The sequence below is a fragment of the Colius striatus genome, chromosome 2 (genome assembly GCF_028858725.1).
Source record: "Colius striatus isolate bColStr4 chromosome 2, bColStr4.1.hap1, whole genome shotgun sequence".
Taxonomy (NCBI): domain Eukaryota; kingdom Metazoa; phylum Chordata; class Aves; order Coliiformes; family Coliidae; genus Colius; species Colius striatus.
In genome coordinates, this window is record NC_084760.1 from 55763528 (window position 1) to 55789822 (window position 26295).

General features: G+C 36.2%; 1 protein-coding gene across 1 annotated transcript in view; it reads right to left on the bottom strand.

Moving 5' to 3' along the window:
• The window catches only part of TRDN (triadin), a 231466-nt gene that overhangs the window by 22172 nt on the left and 182999 nt on the right, over nucleotides 1-26295 (bottom strand). Inside the window, 4 exon segments of the mRNA XM_061989612.1 lie at nucleotides 125-166; nucleotides 5591-5638; nucleotides 7507-7533; nucleotides 19576-19605. Of these exon segments, the coding sequence (XP_061845596.1) occupies nucleotides 125-166; nucleotides 5591-5638; nucleotides 7507-7533; nucleotides 19576-19605 (147 nt within the window).

Consider the following 26295-nt stretch of genomic DNA (forward strand, 5'->3'; position numbering starts at 1 on the left):
AGTGTAAAGAGAAAAAAAGAGATTAAAATGCAAACATGCTATATTAGATGACTATTGAATAGAGTTCAACAACCCCTCTGCCCACCTTACCCCCCCAGATCAGGAGAGAATGATTTGTTCGTACCTGACTTCTCAGTGGGAGCTGTCTTTTGTTTAATTTTCTCCTCTGTATTGTGAAAGTAGCATTAAAATTAGAAATTTACACTATGTTAGCATAAGTGCATATAACTATAAGAATACTTCTGTACATGATATTATACAAATGGTTCACTATGACAAGATAAATGCATGTCTTTAGCATCGCTATCTCATTGTAGCACTTTAAAACAGCACATATGCATTATGAGTTATGACTGTGTGATGAGATCATACTCCATGGAAAAAATAAATTACTAGGCCTAATATCTCAGATACCAGAAAAAAACCCCACATACCTGGAAATGTCTTTCAGGCAGGCACTCAGGTGTAAACTATATTCTTATAATATGAGCATCATGAAAATCACTTTCCTAAGTGTTTAAATTCAATGGTTTGTTATTATACAATGCTGAAAATACAATGCTTAGATACAGCCTAACCAAATATGTATGGATGTATCCATGCATATCTATATTCTGAAGGTAACAAAAGTACAGAGACCTCCAAACACGTGTTAACTCACAGAGGAACATTTACATGGAACAGTGCCAGTCTGAATGCTGGTTCATACCACCTGCTACAGGACAAGATTACTTATACCCAAGTGATTATCTATCTGTCACAAAAAACTAAAGCAGTCCTGAGCTTTTCCTAATCTCGTGAGAAAAGCTGCCCAAGTTCACATCCTTTTGAGCTGCCTGTGGCTTTGCTCAGCACAGTTCTCAGGTCATATGGACTCATGTAAACATTAGCCATCTGATCAGATACGAGATGCCTCTCATCCAAGAAGGTGCGTGAATGAAGCTTCAGGCAGAGGTGCAGGTGGAACTACACTTTCTGTTCAGGTGGGGTTTATGTTAACTGCCCAATGGCCAAGAGGTTTTTGAGATGTTTGTCTTCACACCTCTCCCATGCCCAGTTTGGTTGATTTGAACTTCACTCTTCCTGATCCTTTCATATCTCTACTTCTGTTTTCTTTTTTTCCCCATACTTGAATTTAAATGTCTCTCCTAACTCCTACCTTTCAGCTTTCACACCCATCACTACTTTTCCTTTAAAATATGTTTAACACATATTCAGAACGTATTTTCCCTTCCTCTTACTGATGGAAGCAGTTTACAGCCACATACCTATGGCACCTTCCTTTTTCCCCAGACCTCTGGGAGGTAATCAGATGACACCTGGATATAGGTCAGGTTGGGCGGGGATTTCTTGTCCTCTGTAGCCATTCAACTCCTCTGAGTGTCAATTGGTTACCCTCCTGGGTAGTCTCTGTGCATGCAAAAAGCTGCTTGGATTCTGAATATGAGCAATATTTCCAGCCTAGCAATCAAACTTGTCCTTAAAAGAGATGGTGGAGGGAGATACTGGGAGGGGGATAAGTGGCTAGAGCCACCTGAGAATTAGCAAGTCACTGTCACTTTCAAACAGCCAGCATCATGAACTGCTGCTTGTTTGTGGGGGCTATTTCTCTTTAACTCAAATGACCAAGTTTGGATGTCAAATCCTAATACACATTGACTAATTAAGTGGAGACCATAGTATTTGGAAGAACAGACTATTGATAGTCTCAATATAGATGATATTTCCTTTGAATTTAGCATGTAATTTCTAGAGAAGTGGAGCTTTTGTTTGTTTGTTGTTTTGTTTGATTTGATTTTGTTGTTTTGGGGTTTTTTTTTTTTTTCCTGAGGGCAGTGAACAGGTTTAGAGACTGATAAAATCATTGAGGTTGGAAAGGACCTTTAAGATTAAGTCCAATTGTTATCTTCTCTGTGTTGATTTCTTTTTAACTTAGCTCTCTGAGATTCCCAGAGATCTAAAGAGGCATTTATCATATGCCAATAGAAGGAGAAATAGCCTTATTGCTGCACAGTCCATGTTTCTCATCCATAACACAGCAGTATCCAGCAAAGTTACAGTACAAGTATGGACATGAGACATACAGTAATTGTGATTTGGGGTTTTTTGTTTGCTCTGGTTTCTTTTTTGGTTTGTTTTTGGAAGGAAATAATACTGATGGGGAAAAATACAAAAAGAGATAAAACTCTATAGTTACTAATTGTTTCTATTATTTGGAAATAAAGTGCAGCTTTACATTGCTATCCTTTTCAGTTGTCATCTGGTAGGTGATAATTGAATTTATCTTCACTTGTATTAAGATTAGGGCTTTCCCCCCCTCCCCTACTCAGCCACTGTTATTGTCAGCTTCTTAAGAAAAAAGTGAATTAAATAAATCTCATCTCAGTTTCATGGCTGTCTGTGAAGCTAGAAATGTTGTTGTAGCACAACCAGCAGCTTGAAGATGTAGCTTATTGAGATAAATAATCTTCTTTCCACTCTTAGATGAACTTTAGCATATAACTGTACTTTACTAATTTAGATTGAGTTAGCATGCTGACTTTAAACATAGGACAGGTACCATTGACTGGATTAATGACAAGTAAAGCTCAGAAGGTTTGCGCTTCTCTTTGCTTGTTGTCCATGATCTTTTGAAAACAAAATAAGGTACTTTTGCTTTTGTGAGAATTTACAGCAATCCTTGCTCCGTAACTCTAGGTGTTGATCAAATAATTCTGTGAGTAGATGGCATGTCTGATCCATCTAAAACTATGAAAGGAATTTATTTTCAAAATTATTTAATTCTTGAAAACCAAGTGCCTTGGATGGGTATGTGGGCTTTTTTTTTAATTTGGAAACAGAGTAATTATTTGGTATTAATTCATCTACCTATTCTACAACCAAACCACACAGCAAGTATTGATCTGCTGATTCCACTGGAGAACACACTGCCATGTTTCCTGGCTGATCTCCAGGGGGTGGTCGTATGGCTTTTTCTCTGAGTTCTAGTTGCTATTGTAACCAGAAGCAAAAGTGAAGGAGTAGATTATAAAAATTTAAGGAGAACACTCTCTATGAAAATCTGATGATTATAATACATAGTGTTTTGGCAAGAACAGAAGTAATATCCCCAATTTATCGACTGTATTTTGTTTACTATATCCAGTAGTTAGTCAAAAAAAAAAGAAAAAAAAAAGTTGATGACCTCATAAACCTGCAACAGTCTAAAATAATTTTTTGTGAATATTTTAGAAAAATTCAGATTTTGTTCTGGTTTTGAATAAGCTCAATGTTAAAGTTTTGAAAGAATTTCTTTCCTCTGCAGAGCTCTAGTTTTGTAGCTCTACAGAATTAATATTCATTTATTCCCTAATGTATGTAATTTAAATGGAAAAACATAAAGCTGTAAACATTTCTCTATGTGTTGCAGGTAGTTTCAGAATTACTTCAGGAATAGATTCTCTTGCTTTTCTTGCTCTCACTCACATGCACAAAATACTCTTAAATTTAAACATTTCCCTGCAGGATCAATATATTTTCTGAAATTCTCTAGTTTTTCAATCACTTCTTAGTCTGATGATGGGAGACATAGAAGTAATAGATTGAAGCTGCTCTGAATCAGGGTGAAAAAGGAGGCCACCACTTTGTACAGAATGAGGCTTTTATAATTTGGTTTGCTAACCCAAGAGCACTCATTGACACACAGCAGGTAGAAGCACTATTAACACCTGGGCTTGCAGATTAATAATTCCAGTCATCAACTATAACTCAAAAGAGCCACTACTCTACAAAGCAACTGTTAATCACCTGAGACAAGAACTTTTATGCTAAAGGAAATGTAACAAGTTGGGGTTTTTTCCCTTAATTTTTTCCTTTTTTCTTTTTCTGTTTCTCTTTTTTCCCCCATCCCCTTCAAGCATTTAAATTCCAAGAGATTTAGTCTGCAAAGTTCCTATGCGACCTGATCTGGACCTGCTTCTGTAGGAGGGTTGGACTAGATGATGTCTAAAAGTCTCTTCCAATCCCTACCATTCTATGACTCTATGAATGTATGTCACTGTACTAGAGTAAGCTCCTAATTTGTCCTAGGTACTAGTTTGTGACACGATTCTCAGAGGTTTGCAAATACCTCACCAAGGCAATTAATTTTTATGTTACTTTCTAGATGAGATCAGGCTGATTGTGCAGTGGGACTGATTTAATTTTGCAGGAAGGGTGAACAGCCATTCCACCTGCTTGGGCAACCCACTGTTTGGCTGCCACTGACCCCTCCCAGGATATACAGAGGTGGATAAGGTGGTTTCCTTGTTAGAACTTCCTGCCCTGACTGAGCCCATCTGCACTCACGTGCTGACTGAAGCACTCTGAAAGCTGTTAATACCTAAAAAGTGATCAATGAGAAAAAAATTTAAAAACTTGGCCTCTGTGTCTTTGAAGACTGGGGTGAGGAACACATTTTTATCTTGCTTACTCAAAATCAGCAATGCAACTTCACTAAATCAGCTCCTCAAGTCTTGCAGAAATCTCAAACTGTTTATGGCAATATTAACTTTGAAGTAGAATATTGTATTATACAAACAAATGAGAAAAAAAGTAAATAGAGTATAGAAGTTGCTTTCTTAAAAAAACATCAGGAGAAAAAGCATAAGGAAAAAAAGAGCTGCCTGTTTATAACTGGACACAAAGGTTTTAAGTGATTTATCCAATCATTTATTCATGAGCACTTTTATGTCAAGTTCATTGACATATGATGTATGTCAATTTGACATTGACATATGACTTTTTTATGTCAAGTTCAAACAGCAGCACTACTAGCAAGGTTTGATGGGATGCTAAAACTTGCTTTTTAGTGCTGTCTCCATACGATAAGACCATTCAGGAGTGATAGAAGTGGAACATCAACAGCTGAGATCTATGAGGTTGCCCTCTTAGTGTTTTTAATTCACACTTGACCGAGTTGTTGATCCCTGAGTGCTGCTTTCATCAAAGAGTATGATGAGGCACAAAGCCCTGGGTTGAAAGTGGGACTGCTGTCCTGCTCACTGCAGACATTTGTTGCTTGTTATTAACTAGAGTTTACTCAAATGCACAGTCAGCCCAGACTTTTTTAATTATGTTTTGTTTGTTTGTTTGTTAGTTTGAGTTCATTCAGCTCTTGGTCTAAGATTCAGAAACTGGAGGCCATCTCTATGTAGGCTATCATGCACTTAGATTCTGGCTCCTTATTTTTAGGAATTAGGCTCACTTCATGTAACCACTGATTTACTGGAAAGGCTGAGATGGGGTAATTCCCAGTATTCCTCTTTGATGTACTGAAAGACAGTAGAGAACTCCTTCCCCCAAACTCTTGGAAATGGATTTTGCTAATATTTTATAAACCATAGTGTACCGATGAAGAGAGTCCACGGGAACTGAGAAAAATTGTGAAAGTTGAATCCTTTTCGTTAATTTTCACCCTCATTTCTGTTCCTCTCCTAAATCTGAAAAAGCCAATGACGCAAAGCAAAAAAATCCCAGTGACAAGCTTGAGAAAGTCTCCATGTTTTGCAAACCACATATATCCTTACTGAGTGGAGCCTGGAGTAATTGGAAATTACATTATGAAACCTACCTGGATTAGCATGAGGGACAGCTTTTTCATGTTCGACAAGTTTATGCTCTGCAAGTAAGAAGATCGTCTACATTAGAAGCTCTTAGATTTTTTAGAAGATTTTAAAAAGGAAATATTTGCTTTAGGATTTAAAATGTGACTTTGCATTGCATAGTCATATTAGACTTGGGAAGAATATTTAGATAAATATATTTCTTGAGAAAATCATCAGAAGGCTGTAGCACCTCTCCTCTGAAAAAGAGCTGAGAGAGTTGGGATTGTTCAGCCTGGAGAAGAGAAGGCTCCAGGAAGACTTTACAGCAGCCTTCCAGTACCTAAAGGGGCCTACTAGAAAGCCAGAGAAGGATTTTTTACAGTGGCATGTAATGATAAGACAAGATGCAATGGCTTCAAACTGAAGGAGGGTAGATTTAGATATGAAGTTGTTCACTGTGAGTGTGGTGTGAACAGGCTCTTCAGAGAAGTTGTGGATGCCATGTTGTATGTGGCTATGAGGAAGGTGTCCCTGCCTATGGCCCGGGGGTTGGAACCAGATGATCTTCAAGGTGCCTTCCAATCAGAACTATTCTATTGCTGGAGAGTATCCAGAAATGGGCAACGAAGCTGGTAAAGGTCTGGAGAACGAGTCTTCTGTGGAGTGGCTGAGGGAGCTGGGGATGTGTGGCCTAGAGAAGAGGAGACTGAGGGAAGACGTGATCACTCTCTACAGCTACTTGAAGGGGAGTTGTGGTGAGCTACGGGTCAATCTCTTCTCTCCAGTATTGAATGACAGGACACAAGGAAATGGGCTCAAGTTGTGCCAGAAAAGGTTTAGATTGAACATTAGGAAGAGCTTTTTCGTTGAGAGGGTTATTAAGCATTGAAATGGGCTGCCCAGGGAAGTGGAGTCACCATCCCTGGAGATATTCAAAAGATGCGTAGGTGAGGTACTGAGGGACATGGTTTAGTTTAGTGATGGGCTTGGCAGTATGAAGTTGGTTGTTGGACTTTATGACCTTAGAGGCCTTTTGCAACCATAATGATTCTATCAACTATTGTTTTTTACTAAAAATTAAAATTATGCGAAAGAATTCTGTTTACTTCTTAATGTAGTTTAAGAAATCATAAAATTCTGATCTGTGGTTTTTTAAAAAATATAATAGAAATTCTAAAATTGTGAAATCCTTCTACTACTAATTTTGATTGCTGTCATCTGTCTTCTATATAGAAAATTTCTCCTAGATGTTTAATATAGAAATCATGAAAGCATTTTATTACAGCAGAAGATAGGATATCTGATACAGAATGGCAAGTAAAAGTTTGGTATACTGTATAAAGAAAAAATAGCTTCCCAAATTTGTCTCTTAGCCTGGATACCACAGATATATTGTGAAGCAGTAACAATAGTATATATTATACTGTATTAAAATATAAGCTGTAAGCAATTTTGTGCTATTTAAAACCAGTATGAGATCCAAAAAACAACACTATGAGAAAAAAACCCCAATCTATGGCATTTTGGAGGAAAGTGAAAAATATATTCTCTTCCGACTTGTAGATATATAGAGAGATCTCTTTACCAAGAAATAAATCTATTACTTGGATCAGAGCCTTAAACATATAATTGCACAGACTTTTCCTTGTCTTTGTCCCCCTTGATTTTTTTCTAGTGTGGAGCTGCCACAGAGGCAGAGGGTATGGGCAGGTCTTACCTCAGACCACATTGGAAAAGGGTTTCCACATAAGCTACAACCTGTGAAACGCAAGTGCTCCTTTGTTAAAGTGAGAGTAACTGCAAAGCAGTTGCATAAGCCAAAATTTCCTGTGAGCTCATGTTGTTGTGTCCCTTCTTAATCTGATAAAACTTTGACAACATGAAGAAATGCCTTCCTCCTAACACCTGAAGGAACAATATTCTTCATCAACTTGATACTTACTGTGTTCATGGGATTTCTGTGAGGTAGCTAGAAGCAAACAAAAAAGGTGTGTTTTAGTATTTTGTGACTATGATGCAAGATTTAATGCAGATATTCATGATAAATAAACATTCAGTGAAATCTATATTAAAATGTGCAACTGTCAGCATTGTCTGTCTTGTACTGTCCACCATGGGATACTTAGTTAAGGAACACAGGTACTTTAAATTCCTCATTTAGCTAATGTTTGATACAAATATCCCTGGAAGGCTCTGTGTTAGCTCAGTGGACTGAGTTGCCCTCACTAGATGGTGACCATGTATAAAATCGAGGGTGACTACCTTGCTGTGAGGTGTTCAATTCAGTGCCCACTAAGAGACAGAGCAAGTTCAGACCATAAGGTGTACAATACTGGATAAAGCCAGACAAATAATTTTAGGTCGAGTGAGGAAATGACACCCAGAGCAGTCTAAATGAAAGCGTATGAATCCCTGACAATTGCATGGGCCCTAGTGATACCAGTGAATTTCAGATGGATTCAGTGACACTCCAAGGAATAGAAATATTTATTTAAAAATGTAATTAGCATAATTAAGGCACATCTAATGAGAAGGACTCAACATTTCAGTACTGCAGCTCCTAAACTTTATGCCATTTCATTTTCCACTGTTTTTTTTTCCAGAAAAAAACATGAGAGAAATCTGAAAACTAAGCTTATACTTTCCATGGTCCTTCAGTGAATGCTTCTTAAGTAAAGTGAGAGCTCAGGGACCTGTACTCAATATCATTATTGGTTCTACAGAGGGAAGTAACATGCCAAGATATACCTCACCAAACGGATTTTTCTTTTTGACTTTGCAGAGGAGATGTTGTTTTTAAGACAATGAAAACTCTGCCACCTGCTTATGGTAATTTGCTGGGTGTGAAAGAGTGTAATCCCACAGAGACATGCAGCAGTGCAAGGGGTGAACTTCCTTTGCAGGCCCAGCAACACCAGCAATAATTCTGCTGGTGTGAGCTCCTGGACTGTGATTCACTGAGCTCCTGATCTTCCACTTGGGGCAAAAAGTAACTGTTGTGAAAGTGGGCTTTTGTTTTGCTTATTATCCCTGCTGTATGAAACTACTCTCATTTTTGGGTCCAGCCTCTATTTAAGTCCATTTGTTGCTGTGTGTTTAAAGAGACAGCAACTGCAGATGGTGCCCAGAGCATGAAAAAAAAAAAAAAAGAATATTTTTTAGGAGTAGTAGAGATTATAAGTACAAATTAAGTCTTATACTTTCTCCTAAGTGAGGAATCAGAAATTAGAAACAAGAGGGATCTTATAATAAAGATATATTTTTTATTTTATATGCGTAAGAAAACCTTCTTGTAAATTTAAGCTCAATTGTTTTGCCTAAGTACCCTAAAATGTGAAAAAAATAGCTCCTTGAACATCATAAGCTTAGGTAAATTCTACTATAATTCTACTATAATATGTCTGAAATTTGAAGAGGAAATTAATTTTATATTGTGTAAAAAGACATACAAAGATGTGCTCATCTAGCTATAAGTTTCAATTTGCAAAAGGAAATTAATGTCAAATATTGAAAAAAAAATCTGAACTTCAGATGTTGATATAATGACTTACCTAACAGAGAATAACATTGTGCCACATAACACTTCCAGTGAACACCGACAATGATCAGAGTTAGGCCACATATGACCATTAATTTAAAGACTCTTTATTGACTATGCTTAATGATCTTTATGAAAAAGTTTTTGTTATAGTATCATTAATTCAGATCTGCAGCTTGTTTTGAAACATTAAAAGCAAACCAAAATGATTACACTGTAACTTTCTAGTGAAGCCAGTACAGTTATGTTCCTTTTTCGACTGGTGAATGAGTCACAGAGAATGTTTAAAGCAATAGGAACCCATCCCAGGTCTGGGTCCTCAAGTTAGGGAACATATCTGTGTTTCTCTTGTCCATATTATGTTTGGAAGTATTAATTAGTCAAAATTATGTAGTGTCAATATACAGCCAGAGCTTGATAACTGAGATTGTTGCTACCAGAGCTTTTCCTAAAAATTCAGTCTTTTTTTTCCACTGTATCACTCATAGATATTTCAACTGCATATTCTGTGTCAATTGAAAGTTTTTAAAGGATATGTTGACTATTCTCAAACATATTTATATTTTGTTGGAAAAGAAAAAAAAAAAAAGAGATGGCCATAAACTTTTATGTTTTGCCAAATCTGCTTAACTATGATTTTACTTCATTCACTGTTAATTCTACTCTTCTTATGTGTCACAGTCTCATCAAAGATCTAGCTCAAATGACTTATACAGTAAGTAGAAAGCTAAAAAATGAAATCCCAAGACCCTTAGTTTCATTTTTACAGTATCACAATTGTCTGTAACACAGATATCCTGATTTTCAGTCTACTCAGTGAAAATGAGAAAAGCTAAAAGTCAATAACCTAGTCAAACTTTCCAGAGTATTTTATGGTATATTATATGATATTTAAGCTAAAAGGTGAGAAAAGAAAGGCTGTGTTTTTCTATTCTGACTCATTTCATATAGTATCTTGTACTGAATATAGGGCACTTCTATTCAAATTTTGTGTTTAAATAATATTTTTTATATAATGCCTAGATAAGCTGTGAAACTCCATGCTGCAAAATGTGAAAATATTAAACATTTTAATGATTTTCAAAAGTGACTGGACAAATTAGACAAAAATTTAGCATGAAGATACGATTTCTCTCTCAGGACAGAGATGGCAGGAGGTCACAAGGCAATCTCTGTATGGTTGTTTTATTCCTGCACTCCCAGGACTTTGCTGGTTAGTCTATTGGTAAAGAGAGGATGTTGGGTTAGATGAACTCTTGGTCTTACTTCAAACAGCTATTCTAACATTAATCAACATTAATTAAATAACAATTTACCCATTGGGCATATAGTGGCTTGTTGTTTGCAATAGTAGATGATTCAATCTTAAATTAATACTTTACTTTCATTTGTTTAACACATAAACTATATTAGGGGAGGAAAACAGTCAGATTTGGATTAGTGCAAACAGATGGATCTTTGATGAAATCCTTGAAGCTACGTAAGGTTTGAACTGGATCAATGAAATTATCTGGTTCTACCCTCAGCAGAAACATTTTTGCAATTTCTTTTATGTCACTCTAAATTAAATTCGGTAACCAGGATTTGTAGTTATCTGTCTGTTTTTCACATTAACTTCAAATTTTCTTTTACTCTTGCCTGTTATTCTGAATGCCAGAAGACTATTAATTATATACGGCATATTTTTGTAAATTAGCTTCTGGTATGGGTTCAAAAAAGAAATCCTCTGGGTTATTGAACCATATATTGGTGAGGCTAAAAGCTGAACACACTTTCTGATTATAACATGTCTATTTTCCATCTGGATAACACTCATTTGCTGTTCAGATAACAAATACAAGTATGCATGCTCTGTAAGAAAAGAATATGTCTTGTAGGAAAAGAAAGCAATGCCAGAACTATTTGTTTTAGTGAAGAATAACAAAATAGTAATACCTGCTCTAGCTGAGAAAATTATCTATAATTGGATAGTTACATGTGTACAATAAATTACAAAGTTACTTTACATTAGGCTAAGCAAGAGCCTGGTCTATCTCTCATTAAAGAGAGCACAGATTCTATTTGGACTGGGCATTAGAGGAACACACCTGTGACATTAATCTGTAACAACATTATAGGCCAAAAGAGGAATCTAGATCAACAGTCTTTTAATGGAATTCTCAAGATTTGTGCCTTACAGTTTATACATCATAACAAAAGATTTAATCTTTGATTTCCTTGTCCAAGTTGACTACATCCATTCTCCCTGAAAGTGAAACCTAGACAAACTAAAAATTTGGCCTTTAGATAAACTAATAGACAGTCCTCCTTCGAAATTCAGTGAGAATACTGTAGCCTGCAAGAATTTAAGATTAGACATGCTGTCTAATCATCATGTTTTTCATTTAAGTTTTAATGAAACAATTTTGTTTTAGTCAGTGTAAGGTTTTTCAGACTGTGGAGTCTTTATGTTATCAAAAAGTCAACCAGAATAAATCATATTCCTTACATTAAGCCAGTTCAGAATGTCTCAAATTATGATAAGTTCAGAGAGAAAAAAAAAAGGATTATTGGAATTTATCACTCTGTTCAAGAATAGCTCCCTGCCTTTGTGAAGTTATTGTCTGTACTCTGTCATTCAAAGGAGAAGTCAAAGGTTTCCACGTGTTTTCTAGATCAATAGAACTGACCCCTCACATCTGTATGTGTCCTACTCAAGTCCTGCTGGCTGGCTGATCTGACTGTGCAAAAAAACCAAAAATGGTCTAATGTGCATATATGACTCCTAACAAAACAGATTAGCTGCAGCAAGTTTCCTACAAAGAGAATGGCCTGTGCTCAGCCTGTTTCCTTCTGTACATTAGAAAATTTCCTATAGTTACCCTATAGATGAGTCAAAGTAAAGAAAGCAAGAGTGTGGTGATGATATAAACAGAGGATGTTGGTATACGATTATATTAAAGCGTGTGCTGTGCAAACCTTGTCCTTACAAGTTCTCTTCATTCCCTTCAGCATTCATTTTACATTTCTGTTTTTTTTAATGTGTGTTTTTTTTTTTAACCTAGCATTTTCTGGGATATTTGTCCAAATCTCTAGGCATTAAGGAAGTATCATCCTACAGTAATGAGTCATGAAGTACTAAGGGATTTGTTTAAGGCTGTCTTGGAAGATTTGCAGGGAAGATGAAACTGTGAGTGGGGCGTGGTTTTTTGGCTCTGTGCAGCAACACGGATTTTGTTGGACCATTCTTTCAGCAGGACTCTTGTGACATATGATGGTAACAGGGCAAATGGTTAAGGGAAAATCTCCTAAAATGCCATGGTTTGCCATTATAATTAACAAATAGTCACGGATATTAGATCCTGTAGGGTATTAACTTGCCATAGACTGATCTTTCCATGGCTGCTCTCCACCAAAAGAGCTGTCAGACTAGTCTTCCAGTTCTTTCTGCCTGATTTCTGTCATTAGAGCAGCCTACTCCAAGGTATCTGCTTTCACACAGCGTGTTTCTGTCCTTGCTGTTTGGTTTGCTGCATACCTCAGGGCTTCATAGTGAAGAATAAGCTGACTCTTGGTTTTGGGGGATTTTGCTGTTGTTGTTTAGAATAACTAGGTTTTTAAGATGTATTTTTAAATGGCAATTCAAGACTACTTTATTTGACCAGGAAAACGAAATGTAGTTCATAAAGAGGAGAAAAGAGAGAAACTCTAGCATGAGGTAAATATAGTAGAAGTAGCAAAGAAGTACAGACATTTCCAACATTTTAAAATGTTTTTTAATGAGAGGAATTGCTTCAACTCAAATCTGAAAGATGCATGCCTATGGGGAGCATCAGTAATGATCCCAATCTTTCTCTGTTTCCCAGTTTGTCATTTAAACAATAGAAATGCACTGGGAAATGTAAGTCTTGTTGAAACAGCAATCTTGCATTATAGCACTGAAAGCTAATGTCTTTAAAATACTATAAGTCTTAAAATCCCAGGAGGACAAATCTTCCATCGACGGGGCTGGAAATAATAAAATTTCAGTCTAATGTAGATGAGGTACATGTGCTGCATTAATGCATTTCATCTTTAGGCACGTGTGGCGAAAGACCTGAAGAGCTTCCTCTCAATATCATCCTCAGCGTCTGACGTGTTCATGTGCTCTTCCCTGAAATTATGGGATGGGAACATACAGATAAAGCACAATATGCTTAACAATCTTTCTCTTTTAGTAATATCAGTTTTACATTTGCATATAGCTAAAGCAAAACATAGCCAAGCTCAGGCCATGCTTTATTGCAACACAAACTGTTGACTCATAGAGGGTAACTGGGTGAAATTGGGCAGATTGAGATATGTGTTGACTTTTCTTTTTTAAATATTTACTTTAGTTCACACAAAAATAGTGTTGTTCACCATGCTATATAAATTGGAGCCAAAAAGATTATCTCTTAATGTAAATATTCATTGATATATGAATCTTCAGTCTATTTCATAATGTCTGTTATTTGTGAAAGGTACCAAACTAACGCCCTGGGTCCAGATTCCATGCAAAAACTTTGTGAACTTCTCTGTTGAGCTCCTTCTTAACTATGGCTGGATTCATAACAGTATAGTCATCTTTGAAAAATATATTTAAATACATTATTAAATAATTATTTTTTTAAATTGTCATTAAGAAAATAATAATAATAATGATATCATCAAAATCTAGAATAGAAGAATTTTGGAGGAGACATTAGTTGATATTCAGAGTAGAGAGCAATAAAAAATAATTAGCTTCTGAGAAGATGGAGTTTTCCCAGTGTGCTACCCAAATTAATGTGGTGATTAGAGCAGAGGGCTAATGACTAGCTTTTAGAGACAGAACATCCTGAGCCATCTTCATTCCTCAAGAAATACTGCTGATCACTGGTTTTGTTTTAATTATAAATTTGTAAGAGCACATTTCTGAAAATTATGTCTGCATAGATAAATAAAGAAAATTTAGATTATCATTAGAAGAACTGTTAATTCTGGAATTGCATCTGAATAGAATACCTCTGAGCATTCATTTGCAGATATCTTTGCACAGAGTAATAAAGGAACAGTTTATCCTAAGGTGAAATTTTTAGCCAATTAACCACGTGTTATATGGATATCCAGGTGTTTAAGCATATTATGCTGATTGATAGGTGAGAGTGTTGCTGACACAAAACCAATCTACATGTATCGCACCTAACTTACAGTAACAACACAGACCATCAATTACACAGATCACTCTTTCTTCAGAAATCACAGCTGTTTCATAATCATTAAAATACTGGTTTAACTGACTACATTTGTTGGTAGCAGGGGCTGAATAAATTACTATTATACTTTAAGGTAGATAAGAATGATTAACACAAGTTGCAACCATAACTGCAATCGAAGTGCTATGTCAGATCTATCAATATGGATTATTTTGCAGGTTTGTTGTTATGAGTTACATACAAAAAGTGTAATCTCAGTTTTACTTGAGAGGTGTAACCAATGACAAGATTTAGATTAAATCCTGTGGAGAACAAAATTGTAGGTTTTTTTTTTTTTAAATTTATGCAAGTTAGCATCAATAGTTTCACATGTCTTATCTATAAATACAGTGAAAATGAGATGCTAGGCAGACAAATATGGAGTTTGCAGTTTAATGTTAAGAATACTAGATTAAATATTTGTATTAGCCCCTCCATCTAAGAACAAAGAGAGTGAATATTCAGTCAGTTGTTAAGATTTATAAATTACTTTCAATGTCAGATTCTTAAGAGAAAAGTAGTTAAAATGGTTTGGTGACAGTTATTAAAATTATTAACAACAACCCATCGTGATCTTCCTTGCAGTTTGTTTTCTACTTTTGTTACTAAACCTAAACTACTTTTCTTGTTATAGTCAGGTCAGAAATAGAGGTATCTCTGGGGTGGAATTCCTTGCATTCTGACAGATATATGTCAGATGAAACACTCTTCTACAGATGCTAATTTCTCTCTGTGAAAGTGAGACTAGGGTGAATAGCTTAAACGTAGGTCACTAACTTTAGACATTTAAATTTGTATGAGTTAAAGTTTCTTAATTATTAAACTAATCTGAGGGTCATAAGAATTTTAATTATTTGAATTTATAAATTCAATGAGAAGTCTTGAGCCCACTGCACTTATTCCCCTGGCTACTTTCTGCTTATATTGAGTGGGTACTTTGGAGGTTGTTTTCTGGTCACATCTTATCCTACCTAAAATACGACAGAAAGTAGATGAGATCAAGATTTGGCCATCACTTAACAAAGGTTACATTAGGTCTCACATAACACTGCAAAATGGACATAAATTATTTACATCTCTCAAGATAATTGAGACAAGGTAAACAGAAGTCAAGCAAATTTCAACTAACTGATGTACATTTTCCAAAGGATTTTGCATATATCATTCAAATTCTCCATTCATCAATATTCTTTGAAAGTGCTGGGGTTTTGTTGCTTCAGCCTGGGAAGTCAGAGTTCTTAAGACTTCTGTAAAGAGTTCTTTGGTAAAACACCGTTATTTATTTCCTAATCTGATTCCAGAAGGCAACATTAACTATCGTCTCAAAAACCCTTTGGGCTCCATCTTGTGGCTAATTCAATGACTGTTGCCTCTTGAGAGAGATACCTGTCTTCAACTGTGGTCAAACTAACCACCCTTCAAACTAACTGTGGTTAGTTTGAAGGGCATAGTAGCTTGTGATTGTTTTGAAAGCAACATGATTTTCAGATATGTTGAAAAAGGACACTGCTGTGCTTTGGCCAGTTTAGACCACGATCTTCAGGCAGAGCAGCAGTTTCCAAGCAATAGATAGGATACAAGGAGTAATTTAAAGAAATTGACTATCCTGTCAATTATTGATGAAACGTGGCAGATTATGTGTTTTTTGTTTTTCTAAAAAAATATTAAATGAATCTAAGAGCAAGATGCCAGAGCAATAATCATAATGGGAGTCATGTTATGGACAGGTAACTAGCTTCTACATCTCACTAGCTTACAAGTATTCAAAACATCTAACTGTAGGCAGTTTATATAGGAGATGAGACTTCCAGAAAAACTACTCTGAATTAGTTATGCACGGTAGCTTGCTCTTAGAAGCAAGACAGAGCTCACTCTCTGTTGTTCATTAGCTTTAGGGAGCTTGTAGAAACCGACTTCCTGGCAAACTCAGGTTTGTGATTCACTTTAAACAGTGAGATGATTCTTCTTATAGTTATGCAAATGGATGTGTAACTCACAGGCAAAATATGATGGTTAAATCCTGTTTGGGTTCACTAGAATCACAGAAGTAACAGATCTTAAGAGAGGCTTTTCTGAGACTGACCTAGAGAGAAAAAGTCTAAGCTTGTTAAAGCTGCTTGCTTGACATCCCCATCTCAGTCCATGCTCTGTTTAGTGAGAAATCAATAAGATATGGGAGCTATGAACTGAAATGATAAATTCCATCTTATGCTGAACTAGGTTTAAAAAAAATTATTTCCTTTAAAAAGGGCACTTGAAACCAAAAAAATGCTGTGCTATTTTGGTGTTACAGCTCTACTATTTTCTGGAGGTGCTTTGAAGCTGGTAGGCTTTTTGTTGCATCACCAATAACTGCAATTCTTTTGATTCTCTGCTTGCAGTGTTTTGAATTATGTGCAAGAGTTAAATAAAAAGTGTGTTCTGGAAACCAGACTGTCTCTTGGGGATTTTAGGAAGGGTCTTCCTCATGCAAAGAGTTGCTACCTCTTGCCCTTTAGGAACTGACAACTTTTTACACATTTCTGTGACAGCTCCTCTATCCCACACATGTGGAAAGAAGACATAACAAGACGCTAGAAACTGAAGCTGACCATTTTCTAGGACTTCCGTCACAAACTCTTAGAGAGATAACCTTTCAAATAGAAACAGTTAATATGTAAAATTTGTCCATAAATTATACCTTAAAGTTCCTGTTATTATTACTCATATTTGGATTAATCGTTGAAATACATAAGCTCTCTTTATCTTTTGTTCTTTTCTGTCTGTTTGAAATCTCCTTCATGTTTATGCTATGCACAGAATGTACTGCCAATAGAAAGTGTCATTCCATCATGTCTTTCTATGATCGCCTGTCACCCTGTATTCCTTATTATTCTTCTTTTTCTAGATGAAGGGTGTGTATTTGAACAAGACAGAATAATTGGAGAAAGCTTTGTACACAGTGCAGTGCCTATGTGTTGCATGATTCGCATGAGAAATAGTAAAGTGGTATTTGAACCGTGTATGCTGCCACCACAATATATTTTAGATAATGAGCCAGTCAATTGAAAGCACTGCCTAGCTTCTTCCATTATTTTTGCAGCTGGGCAAAAATAATGTATCCTTAAGCAAAATCAGCAAACATTGCCCCTTTTTATTGCCAGTCAGAGGAATACACATGCAGCCTGGAGCAATTTTTTATGACAACAGAATGAGCAGAAAAAAAAAAAATCTGATCATATTAGTAGTTAAGTAGTAACATGCAACATTTTCCATGTGGGGCCTGCAGAGAGAGTAAAACTAGATGAGAAAGTTAAAGCGTGGCTTGTTCATTTTTTGAAAAAGGCCTCATTACTTCTATGCTATTGTCCAGTTAATGTATATTTACTGAAGACAGGAATATTACTGAATCAATTTTCCTTAATTATGGAAAAGTTTCATTGGACTAGTATGTTTTCCACTAGAATCAGAACCTTCCTTGCTGACAATGTTCATTATGATCTCAGAAAATCTGAGGGAGGTTTAGTCTAAAAATAAATAAAATTAGGATATCAAAATATCAGAAGAATGACCAAAGCTGATTTTCAGCTTGCACCTTCATTGCTTGGTGGTAATCAGCAAGCTGAGGTACACCTTACTCTGACCTAGCTGCTTGAAGATATACTACCTATACTTGTTGATAAAATCCTTTCAATAAATGAAGAAATCAGAAGAGATTCCTTTCTTTTTTGGACAGAATATATATATATGTATAAAAAACTGATCTAACTTCAAGCAATGTTCATTAAAATGCTTTTTAAAATCAGTTTTGTTGGGGAAGATTATGGTTATGAAGAAAAAAAAAATTCTAACCTGTGAAAAATTACCAAAGGGCAAGCAGTGGGCATTTAAAACAAATTCCTTTGCTGTTCTTCTGTAAATGAATGGACCCATAAACTTTGACAAGTCTGACAGAGACAACATCCTTAGCAATTACCTCACTCCTTTCTTTCTAATTACCTCACTCCTTTCTTTCCATTATGGATGCAACAGTCCGTGTGATAAATTCAAGGCTGAGAACACAGCAGACATTTTGATGTCTGAAAACCAATGGCTGTAAGTGTAGCTGCCAGTTTTCTGATTCTCCCTGCTTTGTGTGTTACCTTTCATGCCTCAGTTGTTGCAAATTAGTCTCTGGACAAAATATCCTGCTTGATATAGTATGGTTGATTTTGATAACCAAAATGAATTTTATTATTCTGTTAGACACGTGAGGTGAAATTTTGGATCCAGTGGGGCGAATAGGAATTTTGTCACTAACATCGACACAGCCAAAATTTCACTCATGAGCTGTTTAAAAGTTGAGACTATAGGATTTTTTCCATTTTAGTTAATGACTCTGTATAGAGGTAACAGAAAAAATAAATTAACAGGATTGAAAATGTCTTTATGTATTGACAACAAAAGTTGGCTCCCTTGTTCAAGTATGTGAATCACAGAATTTACAAACCTTTTTGAAATGACAAAAGAAACTCCCTTCACTCAAAAACTAGCCTCTTATCAGTAAAGTTCAGAAATAGAGCTATTTTTTTCTAGCTTAATCAGTAAAAATCTTAAATAATCCTTTGAAATTTATGGAAACATTCTGGAAATGTTCCCACTTTAAGGGCTTATAAACCAAATAATATTTCACTTGAAACAACATCAACAAATTAGAAAAAATATTCCAATTCAGCAAATCTTATACTGAAAGATAACACTATAAATAGCTATTAAGTCTCTGATAAATACAGTATAATTGTTTTTAAACATTTAAAGCAATGTTTTAGGTTCTGATTCAGCACAAAAATTTTTTTTAATCTGTTAAAATGCCAAAGAATAACTTCAGCAAAGCTTATATTCATGCCACATACGTATCTCAAAAGAGGAAATTAAATGTCTCTAGGAAAGCACCTTCTGTAAAGAACAGTCAGGTCATCATGCATGGTGCACTGCAAGTTTTGTTCTCTTTGACAAGTCTTAACATGGTAACAAAAGCCTTTCATTTTCCTCCCAATCAGAAAGATGAAGTGTCTGATACTAGGCTGTGTTGGCCTGTGGTAAAAAGGAGCTAACAATACTGGAAATGATAACCGTGTTATCTCAGCAGGAGTAGATAAAACTGGCTGATGGTAGCACATGAGGTGGTTTATGTCATCGCAATTGTATCACTGAATGAAACATTTCTCACAGCGGTCACAGCCTGAAAGACACTTCAGTCAAGGGAAAATAATTGATTTACCTTTCTTGTCCCCCTCCTTTTTCAAGGCAGCTGAAATGGAAATAAAAATACTATATTTTCACAACCATAATTAATAATATGTAATATCCGTAAAAATAAATCAGGCATACGTATGTCTTTTGTGTACATATCTCAAACCATACATATGTTATGCAATATTAGAACAGATTGCTTTGCCAGCTGAGGAAACTGATGATCAGAAAGTTGAAGTATTTGCTCACAGTCACGCAGCTCTGCTAATGATGAAAGCAAATTCCAGCTTTCTGGATTCTCACACTTAAGTCAAAAAGTTGTTGTTCCTTTCCAGACACAAATAATCTGACATAGATGCACAGAGTTATTTCAAAATCAACAATGATTAAGGAGGATAGACTGGAAGACATGAAGGAAAAGGGGAGTCTAGAGGAAAGATATGAAACATCATCTATTTAAGAGAAGTATGTGGATTTTTTTTTGGTATTAAAACTTGTAGTGGCGAACAAATGCATAAAATAAGAAGTAAAAAGACACCAGAAGTCATGTTTAGTTTTCTAAGCCTCTGCCTAACATGGAGAATTACAGCACCTGATTAGACACTGTATGGTTTGACATAGAGCCATTTCTGGTACTGGGGAAATGATTGTAAAGATGGCTCCTATAAGAAGTTTCTCAAAACTCTCCCCAACTCAGAGCCAGACTCACTTCTGGGGCTGAGCCAATTGGTTGCCTCCATGATCACTTTTTAAGAAGAGTAAGCTGGAAGAGGAGGGTTCTTCCTGTTTTTTCTTGCTCTGTCCTTCCTTCTTTTCTGGCTAGTGGTGGTGCAAGGAGTTGGAAGAGAGAAAAGAGACCATCCAGACCTCAAAGTCAGTGGGGGAAGAGATGAGGAGGTATGCTGGAACAGAGATTCCCCTGCATCCTATGGAGAAGACTGGTGAAGCTGAGTTTTGTTTGCACTTCATTAAAGACCCTGTGTCAGGGGCAGTGACTATGCCCTTAGGAGGCTGTGTCCTGTGTGAGTGACCTCATATTCACAGAGGCTGTAGCTGTCGGGAAGAATCCATGCCAAAGAAGTTCATTAAGACTATGCCTAGAAAAGGCTGTGTGAGAGACCCTGTAGCAGCAGAAGCTGCAGCTGCTGAGAAGAACTCACACCAGAGAGGTTTGTTAAGGACTGTGTCCCATGGGAGAGACCCCCCCCCTGTATGAGAGCAGAGGAAGAATGCAAGGAGTTGTCCTCCTCTGAGAAAAGAGAAATGGCAGAGCACATCTGTGAGAGACTGCCCACATCCCCCATTCCCTGCCCCCTGAGCCATTGAGGGAGGAGTAGGTAGAGATATCAGGAGCAGTGAGCTGAGCCCAGGAAGAAAGGAGAGATGGGGGAGGGAGATCTTAAAGTACTGGTTGTATTTTTCTCATCATCTTGCTCTCTTTTTGTTCTTTTTCTTGTAGGTAGTAGAATAAACTTTACTACTTTCCTCTCTAAGTCAAGTACTGGAGTCTATTTTGCCTGGAACCGTAATTGGCAGCGAGCCCTCCCTGCCCTTGTCTCAATTCTCAACATCTTTGGTTATCTTTTTCCACCCATCTCACTGGGGCCTCCACCATCCTAATGAGGGTGGAGGTGGGTGAGGGGCACTGAACAAGAGACTGTCATGGTGCTTCATTGCTGGCTGGGCAAAACAACATGCAGCAATCCCACTTCGAAATCTTACATGATGAGTTTTGTGGAAAGGAATATTGGAAAGAGACTGGAAAGAAACTGCTACTTTAAACTCAATTTAAATAACCTGGAATGAGTTCCCCAGAGAAAATTCTACTGTGTGACCAGTATTCATACTCTGGAGACAGACTAAAAGTCTACAGAAGTTCAGCTTGGGATTCCAATAAAGGAGTTACCTACATTTATAGATGACTGCTGCAATCCTGAAGGAGGTGAGCCAAACTCACACCTAAGTACATTTGAAATCCATGCATTACCCATTACACAGGCTACACAGTTAGAAATGGCAGTAGTAAGCCTCTGCCTTATGCTAGATTTTTGGGCAAAAGAAGACAGGAATTAAAATTCATCTCTCACTTCCCAGAAAAGTGTGCTCAGCAGCAGACTACTAGTATGAATGAGCCTGATGTGGCACTGAACCTGGGAAGGAAACAAGCACAATTAGAGCTCTGCTCTTCCTTTGGAGAATGTGCCCTGAGGCAGGATGCAAATCAAGGGTCATGAAGTAAAAGGCTGGAGTAGGCACAGTCTCCAGTGTTTTCATTATGTGTATCAGTACTGATTTTCTCTTCAATGTTTTTAAAATGAAAAGACCTTTTATTTAAAACTGTTAGTATGTTTGGATAAAACAAATCAAAAAGGCAAAGGTTAAACTTGAAATTACTGAAATTATGCCTGTCAATGATGTGTTGCAAAAAAAGATTCTGATTTTAAACATTTTTCAAGTTTTCACCTGCTTACACAGCACATCGAGGTCTGTCCATACCTGCTGTTTTACTCATAGCTAGCTAATTTCTGCTATTGTGTTTTCATATCTTCTTGTGATATCTGTTTGAATTTTGATCTTGGCCACAGCTTTTTTTCTGATAGAAGGTACCATATACACTCAACAAATCTTAAGAGACAAGAAAGATGTCATCCTGACTGCTGTTGCCAATAGCATTGGTCTGATCAAATCCTGTTTTCAAACTTAGAATGACAAGGCATAGATGAAAAACAACACAAACATCATCCTTTACATCACTCTTTCAGATGTATTTGTATCTGAAATGCAGCAAAAACATAGATAGATTACCCAAGGAATTTGCTCAACAACTGATAAAAAGTGAGATTACCTGCTGAGAACAAATATAAGTTATATATTGTAGTTGGACAGAGAGGGACATGAAATAAAGTAGGATGATCACTAGAAAATGTGATGCTCAGATATAAGAAATGCCCTTGTCTGTGTTCTTTTTTACCTTGATTATTTGAGGAAAGAACAAATTCTTGAGCTAGCTTTTTTTTTGCACCCTGCTGATGAAAGATTTGGTCTAGTTCTTGAATTAGGAATTTGTACCCACCAACTTGTTCAAAGAAGAATATATTAACAGCCCTAAATCACAATTTTTCTTTCTCTGACCTAAGTAATAAGGAATGGGAAATACTGATTACTGGCAGAAGCCTGACTTCTTCTATTCATGTCTGACTCCTTGAAACTTTATACCTAAAACATATAAGGATTAATTCAAGTATACTTGCAAAGATAGGCACAAATCTCTGTTTGAAAATAGCTCAAAACACCAAGAAGTGGGATAGAGCTACTCAAGGATCTGATCTCTCTGTCAGATTCAGTTTTAAGTACTGAATGTATATTTCTACATATATATGCAGATGTTACTTATTCAGCTTGAATATTTTCCTTAAAAAATAAAAATCAAATATCAAAACATAAAGATATTGTTACAAGTCATAGTTTGCCATAAATCATGCCTCATCTTTAATTGACATAATTTCTTTTGAATTAAAACTTTATCTACTTTCTTTTATGAAATGGTATTGATTCGTATTATGCCTGTTATTTCTGTTCTTTTTCTCTTATTTTCTAATGCTTTTTAACGATTTTTTACAGAGAAATGCTGACTCACAATGGGAATTTTGTACTTCCTACTACAGCTCAGTCTTAGTATTTATATATCTGTCATTATCTTAGTGCCTGGCTTTTAAATCTCTTATGGTTTTTTGAAGTACTACTTACTGATGGTGTCCAGCAGTTATATTCTGTAATGGATGGACCATTTGAACAGGTCGATATTGCAATTTTTATATACCTTTTTATACACCTTTATATATCTTTAGATTCTCTACCATTCAGGAATTTCTGTTGCAATTCTATATATAGCATGTGTGATTTCAACTTTCAAATTTAAAAAATATATTTACCTTAACAAAAGGGTTACACTGTGACAACTTCTATTAATTCAGTTTACACCGGATTTGACAGATCTCCGTTAAGTGGCAAATGCTGATCAAACCACTTTTGTTTCTAAAGGCATTTTTGGTTGGCTGGTTTAAACTGTAATGTCCACTGAAAAAGCTCCCTGTGTACTTGCAGTTGGCTAAAAAAAGTACCAGTGTCATAAAGGTCACCTCTGGTTTGCACTTCTTTACGGCACAATGGCCACAAAATTTCTGGAACAATTTTCCCTACACAATCTTTTCTCAAACTGTCTGCCTGATCTATGCGATATGTCACTTAACATTGTTAAGAAAGAGAGGTTTAGTGAAGCACAGCATCCCACATGGATGCTGAAAGCCACTTTGTGCATTGTGGTTACACTCTTCTGACAAAATGTCAATGTCTTGTCATACATATTCAGAGTCACTGAGTCAGTTGTGTTTGTTTTTGGAAGTGCTGCATTTGTGTGAACCCCAGCAGCTAAGAAATGGTTTATGAAGGTCTGTCACATGGAACAGAAAAGATAGAAACAAGTTTAAAAAACCTACAGCCCCTGAGCTGCCTTCAAAGTAAGCTTGTGTAAGATTAGTTGTGTGATGAACTTTGATGACTAGAAAATGACTGAATGCTATTGTAGAAACCAGAGATGGCATGACTATACACACATATAAACCTGAGATTTTCCCACTTAAGTTGCATTTTTTCTGTTCAGTTTTGCTCTAGGGGCCTTGAAGGATCTGCAGTCCTCCTCAGAACTGCCACATTACAGACCCAAACCATATAAGACTCAAAAAGAAGGCAGTTGGCCTTATCATGTATCTGACAGCATCTAATCCAAATGTTTAAACTTCTTATAGAGCTAGCTAGAGTCAAAGAGAAATGCTTTCATTGCTGTGAGATATCAGTTGCTCTCAGTGAGCTGTGCAAGGCATCAAGTGCATCCATAGGTGACATAGAAGGCTAAATGCAAGCTGCCATGAAAAACTGAAACAAGTAGTGATCATATCACTTTGCAGAAACACAGAATATTAGGGGATAGAAAGGACCTCCAGAGGTCATCTAGTTCAATCCTCTACTACAGCAGGTTCACCTAGAGCAGGTTACACAGCAAAGTGTCCAGGTACCTTTTGAAAACCTCCAGAGAAGGAGACTGTACAACCTCTCTGGGCAGCCTGTGCCAGGGCTCCCTCACCCTCACAGTAATAAAGTTATTCCTCATATTGAAGTAGAACTTCCCGTGTTCCAGCTTCTGCCTGTTACTCTTTGTCCCAACACTTGGGCACTACAGAAAAAAGACTTGCCCTATCCTCTTAGTACTCACCCTTTCGGTATTTATAAGTATTTATAAGGTTCTCCGTCAGTCTTCTTCGTGTTAAACAGCCCCAGGTCTTGCAGCCTTTCCTTGTTACGACAGATTCTCCATCTCATTTGAACAGCTGATAGACTCTGCAGAGTCAGTGCTATTAGTCCCCACAAAATTACAGCATTGATCATCCAAATATCCTACTGTTACTATAAAACCCAGTCAGTTGTAGTTCAGGCTTCATCTAAGCCATTGCTCTTCATCAGAACAATCACAGATGTCTCTAATGTGACTTTGTACTGCAGTGGAGTTAAACTCGGCATGCTTTGCACTAAACATTCAGATCTTGGTTCCTCTGACTTGCTAAGTAGGAAACTATGACAAAACCCAAAATCTTTTATGTCTCTGACAGTGTTTTAATTTATAAGTTAAAAAATTAGTCCATGTAAAAAAAAAATCTGTGCAACATGAAAATTCACTGAGAATATATTTTCTACTGCTGTAGTATAAGGAAAATCTTGCATGTGTCCTATCAACTACTATGGGACGAAGACTTAATTTTATTTTTTAAAAAAAGAGATATTAGAGTTAATAATTTCTTGGTATTGAGTTTCACTCTCAAATATACTGAGCGTAAACCACTTCATGTGTAATCAGTGAAATTCTACAATATTTAATTAAACATGGCCTTTCTTTAAAGAACTCAGTTTTGGAACTTGAAATAACTGTTACTCACTAGTTGTTTCACTGGCTGATTAAACTGACTTAATTAAGTCTTTTAAAAATACTTGATTTTGTATACTTCTAGATTTCACACTTCATTGAAGCTAATTCATTAGCAATACAGCTAAAAAGCTCTTATAGGCATGTATTACTTCTTGATAATAGTTGATCTTTTGTAATAAATACTATTTTACTTTTAATAGAACTAAAATTTAAATAAATCAGTCTTCAAATTGGAAATATTTAAGGAGAGATGAAGACAAAAATTAGATAAGAAACTAATGACAAGCTCAATAGTTAAATATTTAAGGATATAAGAAATATTAACTCTTCATTAATATAACTATATTTCACAAGAATTCCTGCAAGAATCTAGCAGGAAGACCATTGGCCTTGCTTGCCTGAAGCTCAAGATAAAAAAGCTAAGTTTTATTAAACAATAATCAACATATTAAAAAAAACCCCCTGTGCTTCAGTACTCCCTGTTGTCTAAAGTAAACTGAAAAATGGTCCAATAATGTATCCCTATTCTTCTAGTGTCTTTTACCTTTGACTGATCATCCAGGTTCATCTTTGACTACTTCAAATAATTTCAGACCATTTAAGTCCTAGTTTTTTTGTAGCACTTAAGCCTCCACTTTCCTTCAGAATGATACAACTGTGCAAATAGCTGGTTTCTAATATTCTGCTGTATACTACCTATATATATTATGTGAAATACCTGCACTTAAAAACTTGCAAATGTTTTCCTTCATAACTTTGTCATAAAAAATA